This window comes from Polypterus senegalus, chromosome 3 (assembly GCF_016835505.1).
Source record: "Polypterus senegalus isolate Bchr_013 chromosome 3, ASM1683550v1, whole genome shotgun sequence".
Classification (NCBI taxonomy): Eukaryota; Metazoa; Chordata; class Cladistia; order Polypteriformes; family Polypteridae; genus Polypterus; species Polypterus senegalus.
The window spans coordinates 81,830,569-81,842,205 of NC_053156.1; the positions used below are offsets into that span (position 1 = coordinate 81,830,569).

The following is an 11,637-nucleotide window of genomic DNA, read 5'->3' on the forward strand; positions in this document are numbered from 1 at the left end:
TTAAAAGGCTGCATTCTAAATTTTTTGCTTTGCCGGATGTATTAATTTTTGACTAAAGTCATTTAAAATATCTAATTCTTTTTAAGGTTTACTATATGTTCAAGAATATAGAACTAGAATCTGTTACATAATAACATGTTTATTTTTAACAATTATTTAAATTTAACGATTAAACCGATTTAAAAAGGGTATTTTATTTTCTCTCATGTTAGAGCATTTACTTAGCATTCTGGTTGTTTGGTGGTTTCTAGATCAATCCTTTGAGAAATAGATTAATATGCCAGTCTTACAGATTCAACCCTTACAAACGTCTAGGATTGGCATATTTCTGTCAACAGTGTAACATCATTTTATAGTTGATAGAACAACCGTTTGAAGCAGCACCATTGCAACCTTCTCATGAAACAACTTTCACATTTGTGCAATGAGAATGTTTCTCCTGTTGTATACATGCTGGTTTGTTGGATTACCAAGGGAACTCTTCCTCTATACTTTGTTAATAATGCATATCATGCACATTATACAAACCAGGGATCAACAGGTATTTTTGGTCTTATACAGTATAACAATAACAGATAATCTATTTGTCACACCTCAGTCCTTGTACCTTGACGGTAGATCAGCTTATTTTAGCTCTTCTGATTGAAGGAGAAATTTTTAATTATAGGTTTACTTTATTCAGACTTTATTTAATCTTTAAATCTGGCTGCTTGAGGCTGGCATAGTGATACAAAATGGTTACCATTGTTGCTTCACAGTTGGTATAGTTGGTTCAAATCTGACCTAATAACATTTGTATTCTGTTTCCCACCCACATTCATGAGACATGCACGCTAGGAGTAACTATTAGCTTTAAATTATCCTGGGGTGAGGATTTTACATGAATTTGGAAGATGATGGCCTGGCACTTTGTTCAAGTTAGGTTTGTTAATGCTTGGGCATTAATGTTTGTATCAGATTCTGTAGGATTAGTTTTGGCTCTTGTCACCTTTAACTGAAAAAAAGATTACATTTACTTATAAATATACATATTATAACATGTAATTTTTTTTTGTTTGCATTTTTTACATCATTTGTAAATTTCAATGTTTTACACCTGTAATTTTAGAGTCCTTAGCCCATAATTGTTTTTTTAACCTTATGAATACTCTTTTTGTTTCCTTTTTTTGTGGGCACATACTAGGTTTGTCCCTAGTGTTCTACCTGAAGCACTTTATTGTTGGAAATATAGATGTACCATGTATTAGTTCATGTTCCAATCAGTTTATGCAAGTTTCAGACAGAACAGATTGTTTAGTCAGCAAAGGTCCAGGATACTGTTTAATGGTGGATGGCACCAGAAAGTAAAAATAAAGTGCACATGTGGGTGCAAAACATTTGGCATTGATTGATGCAAAATTAAAAGTTGTTTGATTAATGAGTCACTCAGTCCCTCAAGGATCACTGGCTTCAGGTGGGTGGGAGGCTAATATATTGTTGTCCCAGAAGGATTGTGGTTTCATGGTACAAGCAGGAAACTCGTCATCTGGCTAGTGAGCTTCTGAGCTGCGTATGGAAAATGAGATGGGTTAGTAGCAGTGTTCCCTTCTCTACTCAGAGTGGTTTCCCCTACCTTGTTGGAGTCCTGAAGATGATCCTGAAGCACAGGTCCTTGACAAATTAAAAATTCTAAATTTATAGTTATACTGAACTGAGTTATACTCTTGTGATATTTCATGTCATTAATAGGTATTTTTTCAAATACAACAATGTTGTTAGTGAGCAACTGTAATTGTTAAATTGAGCAAAGATATTAAATAGTACCCTCTGTATCTGGAGGGAATGCAATCTTGCTATTTTATTGCATAGTTTGGTGTTGATCTTTAATAAATGGGCATTTTAAGACATTAACCTTTTTTTTTTCTTCTAGTGTTTATTCAGGGCATGGCTTTCAGAGAAGGAGAAAACTCTAAGCAACATCCAGACCAGCAATTTCAAAGATCCAAATGAAACAATTGTAACAGTGCAAAAATTAGCAGTAAGATTTCAGTTAAAATCATTAATATTTCTTATTAGTAGCTCATAGCAGTTTGTCCAGCACCAATAATTAATAATTGTTCAGTGAAAATAAATTCTTAGATTATAAACAGTTATTTTTGTGATATTGCAGATTCATTAAAATTCATTGAATATGCCTTTTAGTATAGACATATAGGAATAAGAATGGTATAATTCTTTTGTGTATAACTATTTCAGACAGTGCAAACAATAAAAAGTGAAAGAATGTTAATACTTGGATTGATTCTCCTTAATCCTTAACTTTCTCCTAATAGAATTTAAAGGAAGATATGGAAATGAAACGAAAAACACTTGACCAACTAGGTGACGCTGGACAGGATGTTTCACAGCTGCTAAACAGTGGAAAGTTTTCTCAGTCACTGCATAGAGAAATGGAAGAAATGTCACAAAGGTGGGACAACCTAGTACAAAAACTTGAAGACTTTTCAAACCAGGTACTAGTTACTACATGAAAACTGCAATGCGCAGGTTGTGCAATTTTAGTATGTCGTATAAAATTATTATTATTTTTTAAAATTGTATTTTACTGGTTTAAGATGACAGATCTTCTGACAGACTCTGGGGTATCACAAGTTCAAGAAACAATTGTTGAAGCAGTTTCTGTACAGGAGAAAAAATCTACCCAAGAATTACCACCACCACCACCTCCTAAGAAACGTCAAATATATATAGATTTGGATGTGAAAAAAATGTAAGAAACAATTGAATTCAAATTAGTTTTTTTTTGTTTATACCTCATATAAAAGACTTTGTATGTAAGCACCCTCAGCAATATTAAAGGATACATTTTTCAAGTTGAAGTTATTTCGTCACAGCCATGGAATGTATTAGTGTGCCACTTGAAACTGTGTGAAATTAAAAAAAAAGTAAAAATAAATAATTATGCTGCTCTTGTGTTGTATAATAGATCTAATGTATGCCAGGGTCCTGTTCCTTTAATAGTTGATAGTTGAATATCATTATCATTTAAACTTGAATGCTGCAGAGTTGCACCAGTCTTTAAGCAATGCAAATCATGCTGTGCTAATTTATTATATCACTGCTATCAATCAGAATGGTGTAGTAGTTAGCATACTGCCTGGCAGCTAGAGGGAGTCAGTTTTTAACTTTGACCCCCATCAGTATTTTTATGGACAGACAGTCTCTCTTTTTATGTGGGTTTTGCCTTTAAAGTACTGAATTGTCTTTAAATCTTTAAATATCCTCAACGCACAAATTCTATGGTATTTCTCAATGTTAAAATGATGTGATGTGTATGCGAATATGGTAGGGATCATTTTCATGTGAGGCCTGTTAAGTTTTGAGTCATGCAAGACTGTTGGGATGAATAGATATTTACAAATTTATCATTTTTTTCAGTTTTTTCTGTGACCTCAATGAATTACTTTAGTAGTATAGTCAAGCAGTTTGAGCACAGAAAGTAGATGTGGTTTTTAAACAATTTGCTTATGCTTTATTTAGAATTGACAGAGAATGTGCTGAAGTTATGGATTGGATTTTGAGGTCAAAAGCCTCTCTTCGTTCATTAAACTTTGAAAATTACTCAAAAAATGTAGATGTGAAAAATATTAAAGAAGCAATAAAGGTGAGTCAAAATTCTGGAAAATTTTTATGTTTTTAGTTTTCTTTAACCCATTTTAATATATAGCTGTATATAATGTATGTATTTATTTTTTTTTAGACTGTTGGAGCTGGTCTTGCTGAGAGAGAGCAGATGGTTAATGATACTTTGGAGACTCTACAGAGCCTCTTGGAACAAATGGAGAAAGGTCATTCTCACATAACATTAACATATAGTGTAATTTTTCAGTATCAGCCATCAGCAGTGTGTCTGCTTGTGGAGAGTGTGTTGACCTTGTTGAGAGTCTTTAGAGTGCTTCCTGTCTTACTATATGGTTGTGAGACATGGACACTATCCAGTGACCTGAGACGAAGACTGGACTCCTTTGGTACTGTGTCTCTCTGGAAAATCCTTGGGTACTGTTGGTTTGACTTTGTGTCGAATGAGCGGTTGTTCACGGAGTCCCGAATGAGGCACATTATCTGCATTGTGAGTGGGCTTCAGTTATGGCATTACAGCCATGTGGCATGTTTCCCTGAGGGTGATCCGGCTCATAAGATCCTCATTGTTGGGGACCCGAGTGGCTAGACCAGGCCAAGGGGTCACCCACATAACACCTGGCTTTGGGAGATAGAGGGTCATTTCCGGAGGGTAGGACTGGACTGTGTGTCTGCCTGGGGGATTGCCAACTGTGATCCCGAGCTGTTTCGACATGTAGTGGGTGCGGCAACGCACTGTACCAGTTTATGCTCCCCAACTTGTTGTTTTTCAGAATTATGTGTTTTCTTGTTGCATGCTAAATTCTTGTATAGTTGCTATTAAAACTTACAGCATTGCATGGGCACATGGTACATTGATAAAGCAAAGTTTTTACTCAATGAATGTCTTCTTGTCTCATGGAATGAGTTAATGCGATACATGGACACGAGACTATTAGGCTATAGTCAAGAGGGCTCACCAGTTGAGGCACACGCACATGCTGACTTTGTTATTGGCAGTGTGCAAAATGTTTTGCCACTAGTGGTAAATAGCAATGCTCACCACTGTGCAACAAACTAGATTTTAGTTAGATTTTTTGGACACTCTTATTAAATATATTTTTTGTACATTTTTACTTTTAATTTATTAAAACACTTATTAATTATGATTATGGAATGAAACACAGTGCTATTCACTGTATCATATTGCATACAATATTTTTGTGTGATTGTACAGAAAATTGTTTTACCTGGCTGGGTTGGTTGGTGAAATATGCCCTCAACCCTCTTGGAAGAATGAGGATTAAGTTTATATTTTATAGTTGGCTCTTTAGAAAAGAAAAAACATTTACAGATTGGGCACATAGTGCGGAAATTCTTTATGACGGTATAAGCCAATTATAATCATGACTCTTGCAGTTTGAAAATTGGTTTACGTCAAATTGCGTTTTCATTGTGAAACTAGTTTATCGTGCTGCCCTACTTTCTCCAGTGGACAGCAAAAGTGCATGGTTTCACTGCATTAAGGAACACCGTCACTGAGAAAGCCTAGAATTTATAATGTTGTAGAATGTGCTGTGGTACTACAAACTTGGTTTCTTGATAAGAGTAAACCAATGAGTATACTAATATTTGAATGCCACAGATGAATATGGGGAAATAATGTAAGAAATAAGTAACATTCTAAGTGTTAGAAAATGTAGCGTTTTTCTTTTGCAGATATAACATTTTAAACTTTTTTTATCTTCCCAATAAAAATGTTTGTTTTTATGCTTATGCAACACCTGTTATCTTGTATTTTGGTACAGTATATCTTCACTGTAGTAAATAAAGCTTTTGTTCTGTGATTAATTAATATATTACATTTTTAGCACACTTTTTTTGGGGGGGGGTAATGCAAGTTATTTTTTGCAAACTCATTATGGTGTACTGTAAATGTTTTAATGATGATTGCTCAGAATTCTAAATTAATCTTGGATTGCTTACTAATAGTTTCTATCAACTCTTGATTAATACAGAAGCCATTCCTGGGGAGGAAGTCAGAAATACTCTAGAACACATTTCAGTGGAATGGAAGGATATTGGAAAACAAGTACAAGATTGTAGGGAAAAGATTCAGCATCAAGAGAAAATTAATACATTTTATAGTGAACTGAAAAAGCTGGAGTATGTTGTGAAGGAAAAACAGGAATGGTTGAATAGTGCTTCTACCCAGGGATTGAGAGAATTGTCTTCTCGCAATCTGAAAGAATCTTATGAGGTTGGTGTAAAGTAATGTAATAAATAACTATGTAATTCATGATGTTTCTCTAAACTATTTTTTGTGAACATAAAATGGACCATTTGATTAAACACTTTCTAAACTGTGTTCATAAAATTATATGCAACCTATTATTAGGTCTGTCATATTTAGAAGCCTGTATCTTTGACAAAGTGTTCAATAATAGTGTCATCTAATTGTAGGGTAGCTTTCCCTAGCTATGCCTTTTGAAACCTTATTCTGAATATTATTTTAATGCACAGTTGCAGTAGATTAACAACGTGATAATCAACTTTTTGCTATTGTACATTCAAGTAAAATGCATATGTTAGTCAAAAAAACTAAATATACTATCCATTATCAAAGAAAGCACATTGTGATGGTGCAGAACAGAGGTTATTATTGCCTTTGTAAAGATATTAACAAAGAAAACAAATGGCAGTCGTTCCATGTATGATGACAAAAAAAATGTTTTAGACTGTGATTGGTTGATTTATTAATGTTAATAGAAAATTGTTTTTGAGTTAGAGCTCTGATTGAGTCCATTAAATCAACCCGTCCAGGTTCCCATGTGGGACATTCTTCATCTTCTACCTTCCCGTTCCTCATTAGCGTATAGGTTGTCTTATTGCTACTCTCCACACTTCTGTTTATTGCTACATGTTGGTCTGTCTCTTGGCTATTCCTTGATGCCATCCATCTCTTTAGTGTTCTTGTCTCCTACCTTCCGTCTACTTTCTGCTGCAATGTTCATTTTACTACATTTCCCTCACATGGTATAGGTAGGTACAAAGCCTATGTCAGCCCTTATTCTTCATTTCTTTTATCTCTTTAATAGTTCTTACATTCACCTTCTGTATGAATTCTTCAATTACGTCTTGTCACAAATGAAAAAGATTTTGTCCTTTTTGTTTTGATGGTATGTCTTGTCAATTGATTTCAGATGCAGACAGTTTGAGAACTAAAGTCATGCTAGAGTATAAATGTGGTGATTGCAGTAGGCTTCCAGTTCCCTAGAGACCTATTAAAATGACTATCAATTCAGTGACCTTCTCCCCAAAAACTTTCCCATGCCACTGAAATTTTTACTTTTTCTTTTCCCCTATTTCATTTAAATTCTCAGCTGTTTATTTATTAGTAAAATACTATGTGTACAATCCCATTAAAAATTTAAATAATAATGAAACGAGCAAGCACATTCCAGTCAGCCGCACTAGACTGCAAGTGCCAAAACATATTGAGCATGTGCTTTCTCAATTTTTTTATTTTTAATAAATTGGCAAAAACCTCAAGTAAACTTTTTTCACGTTGTCATTATAGGGTGTTGTGTGTAGAATTCTAAGGAAAAAAATGAATTTAAACCATTTTGGAATAAGGCTGTAACATAACAAAATGTGGAAAAAGTGATGCGCTGTGAATACTTTCCGGATGCACTGTATGAATGAATGTATGAATGAATGAATGAGTCAGTATAGCAAAGATGTAACCAGTTCTGTACTGAGTTTATACCAGGACCCTCATATGCACACCCGCAATCAAACTCGCACAGTTTGGAATTGCAGGTTAAGTTAATGAAAAGTGTTTTGAGATGTAAAAGGAAAGCACATGAAGTCTAAGTGTACATTTTGAATTACTCACTGATGTTAACATTACATATTTGAAAATTATTAAGCTATGTATACATTGGTTATCAAAAATCTGGAAGCAAGACATATGTTAGAATGTTTTTTTTTTTTTTTAAAACTTGTTATTAATAAGGAATCTGAAATCAAGTTGAAAGACTTCCGGTATTCTTTACTCTGTAGTTCTGAGTAAATTAAATGTCCTAGGCACTTTATATAGTACACAGATATACAAATTATTGTTTTCGGAGAAACAACTTAAACCCAAATTGCAATGTTAAGTGTGAATATGGGTTAACGTTTATTGTACCTGATTTACAGTACATGTTTTTCTTAAACAGTTGACTACAAGCTATTATTAATGGATTCCTTTCATAAATGCAGCCTGATTTTTTTTTTTCTTCACCTGCTTAAAGTGTTGTCAGTTTATTTACACTTTTAATGTATAGGCAGATATGAGGCATGGACCTGTAGCTGGCTGCTACACCATTTCAGATGTGATTTTACATATAGTATATGTTTTATCAACTGTTTAAATTCTGCATGATATTACATTTTTGTTTAAAGTTGTTTTGTCTACACTTCAGTTTTATTTTAGCATTTAATAAGCTGCAAGTTATTCTTTTGTACCAAATATGCTAATGCTCAACGCTAGTGTGCTAATTCACTTTGTTCTTTAATAATATACTGTATCTAGTCTATTCATTTGTTTAATCATTTTAATTTGTCTTATTTGTTAAGCCATCATTTTATTACATATAATTACTGTTGCTCAATTTTGTTTAAGCTTTCCTTTTTTTTGTACTGCTAGTCTCATGTGAAGCAGCTGCTGACATTGAAACCAAGAATAGAGGAGCTGCAGGCTGAGGCAGATGAACTTGCGGGAGTACATTCCATTCATTTCGCTCAAAAGGATCTTGGTGCCTTTATTACTAACTATAAGGAGATTCTCAATTTGGGTCAAAACAAGCAACAGCAACTTAATTCAGGTACTAAATGCTATCTTGTCACTGTGAAATACTTAACACATCCTAATTTCAAAAAGTGTGAGAGAGAAATATTCCTCTTTAAACTTAGAAATTTACATGGTAAAAAATTCAGAAGATCGTAGGGTCTCTGTTGTTTATTATCCAGGGACTATGATTACTGTTGCATTGGATTTTCCTGCAAGGGCAAGTGTTCCTTGGAAATCTGTAATTGTATACTTTTTTCAAGTTTTTTTTTTTTACCTCAGGATTTTGTGACATCACAATCCTACAATTGCCCCCCATTTTATTTATTTATTGAACCAATATGTTTTAAACCCCTGTGGTCAAAGAAATCATGAGCCGATTATGATGACGTCAGGTGCATCATGTAAACCTGCCAGTCCATCACAGAAAACACTTGTTTGGCACCTGCAAAGCCATACATTGTTACAGTTGGTACAACTCAAAAAATAAAAAAATAAATAACAGCAAACGATTATGCTCTCTGTGGTCTCAGTTTTTACTCCCATATCACTTTTCCGCTTGCTATTTTTGATTCCCATTTTAATTGCCCTCCTCTGTGGTTTGCTGCCATTTCTTCCTGGGTATTATGGTTAATATGAAATACGTTTGTTATGTGTTCAGATATATTTGTAGAGTAAACAGGTTTTATGCCAAGTTTAGTTGACCATGCTACTGCATGCACCAACACCCTTCCCCGAGTGCACTGTTTTTACTAAACAATTACACACTGCAAAGGACTGCAATCTCATTTCAAGTTCTCTCTCAAAAAAGAGATCCATGGCTATATTATAGATGGAATCATGGATGTACTTCCATCTCATTTTGGTATATGTGTAACAAGTCTGTAGTGTTTGCATTTTAGAGTCTGCCAAATGCTTCTATACTGTAGGTGTTGAACTGTTGTTCTGTTAATATTTATGTATGTGTAGCCTATATTTTTATGGATGATAGGTGCAGCTACAATCCAGGTAAGCCTTACTATTTATGAAAGGTATCAAAATCAAAGACACCTCTGTGATATGTGCAGGTGGTAAGTATGTAGTTTGATAATGAAGCAGGAAGACTGCGACGACTCGGCACCTTTTCATCTTTGGACTGACCAGCTTAAGGTGGGCAGTAACTGACCATTGGCATGCAAAACTCCTTCCTACTATCAGAGATATTAAAAAAAGTTATTAAAAACAAACCAAAAAAATAGCTAAGAATAACTGCATCAAACTTTATAAAGCTCACAGAAATACCATCACAAAAACAGTGTCTAACAATTTAAATAATACCAGAATATCTGATAGTTTAACTATGGTACTTTGTACCCTGTCCTGTGAAAAGATACATACTGTAATTTCATATGCCATATGAAAAAGGAAAGCCCATGATACATTGCATACATTCAAAATGTAACAGAGTATATGAAATACTAAATGTCAACTGCCTAACAGTAGCAACAACAAAATACCCAAAAGAAATATAACTAGGTTGGAACCTAGTTGTTAATTCTGTGCTAGCCGCTGCACCAAATGCTGCCCACTAAGGTTGGTTATTTTTTTTTTATTTTTATTTTAGCAGATGTCGTTATTCAAGGCGACTTAAAAAATTATATAGTGCATGAGTGATTACACAGTACAAAAGTTAAAGATTAAGTTTAGAATTTTTGAAGTGAAAGCTATTTTTTATAATTATGTGAGGCTTTCATTTTCTTTAGCAAAAGAAGCTTTATTTATACAGTAAAAAAATACAGATTAAGACTACAGATCAAGTACATAGATCCGAATAGTCTACATCCATGTATTTTTTGCAAAAATATAATTTATTTTTCTGAAACGTTTTTTTTTTAACCCGATTCAAGCAATCAGACTATACTTAATTCTGGTTAAAAACTAATTTTCTAGGGATTTAGACAAATAAGCTGTTATTGTATACCATCAAAACACCACAACTATAAAAGTGGGAAAGACCTCATTACACACCATACATAGTCTGAGGAGCTGTAACAGAGTGAAGATGAGAGAAAAATAGGCAGATGGTGGAAGGTATGAAATAATTTGTGTCAATGACAAATGCCTTTTCTACAGACAGTGAAACTTACTGATACCACCCCTAGAAAACAAAAAAAATATCCAGCAACGAGTACCCTTTATCTCACTAGACTGCAGTTTGTGTTACTTATGGGCATGATTTTCCAGCCATCACTAACTATTGAATTCTGGATGCACTGTCCAAACAACAGGATTTTAAAAACAAAATTCAAACTTTATTAAGGAAAAAGAGGCAGCAATTGTGCATTCTTCACATACTTCAATCTCTGAAAGTCCATCTTCTAAATTCAAACTGAAATTAAGATTGTTCAACATGTTTAATGCAATTCAGGGTCACAAAAGCTGGGGCCCGTAATGGCAGTATTAAGTTCCAGGTAAGAACTAAACCTTTATTGGCTGCTGGCTCATTGCAGGGCCCACTCACAGACACACCTAAGCAGTATTGCCCATTAATCCAACCTATGCATCTTTGGGATGTGACAGGCAGAACCAAAATAACTGGGGAAAAAACTCACACTTGGATTGAGATAACCCTATAGATTCTACTCGGACAGCATCAAGCCTTGGTATTTGAACACAATACTATGTATGATGGAGTCCTACTGTTGTGCCACCCTGCATTTGCTGGAATTGTTTTGTTTAACTTGTCTGATACATTTCTCTACTAATGCCTAATCAGCGTGGTAATATGATATAGCAGTAACTTGGTAATACTGTTAGTAATGGTATGACAAAACCAAACAGACTAATATGTAAAATGGATTTTTCCATATGAATTACATGACAGTAATGAATAGCTGGTAACTACTGCAAAACACAGTATCAAATTGGTAAAATACAACACAATAAAAACCAAATTGAAATGTGTTGCAGGCCTGAACTGCTGTAATGGATGTATATTAACAAATGAAATTAAGTTGAACAGACAAAACATGACATATCTTGGGTTCATGCTATCTGCAATAAATAAGAGTCAAAGTAAATTTAGAAGGCACTGTGTTGACATTAATCTGCCTCCAACCTTGCACGCAAGTCCTCCAACTTGCAGGGAAAATTTGGGGGTTGATGGCAGGATTGGCACTCCTGCCACCATAAAAGAATCCTCACACTATTACAGTGTGGTGCTGAGG

The 11,637-nt window shown here is 34.3% G+C and overlaps 1 protein-coding gene across 3 annotated transcripts in view; it reads left to right on the plus strand.

Annotated features, from left to right (window-relative positions):
- Positions 1 to 11,637, plus strand: part of utrn (utrophin) — a 513,264-nt gene that overhangs the window by 143,516 nt on the left and 358,111 nt on the right. For all 3 annotated transcript variants that reach the window (XM_039747516.1, XM_039747517.1, XM_039747518.1), the window contains 7 exons: positions 1,910 to 2,017; positions 2,313 to 2,492; positions 2,595 to 2,749; positions 3,520 to 3,643; positions 3,740 to 3,827; positions 5,616 to 5,857; positions 8,291 to 8,468. In XM_039747516.1, coding sequence (XP_039603450.1) covers positions 1,910 to 2,017; positions 2,313 to 2,492; positions 2,595 to 2,749; positions 3,520 to 3,643; positions 3,740 to 3,827; positions 5,616 to 5,857; positions 8,291 to 8,468 — 1,075 coding nt within the window. The remainder of the gene's footprint in view (positions 1 to 1,909; positions 2,018 to 2,312; positions 2,493 to 2,594; positions 2,750 to 3,519; positions 3,644 to 3,739; positions 3,828 to 5,615; positions 5,858 to 8,290; positions 8,469 to 11,637) is intronic.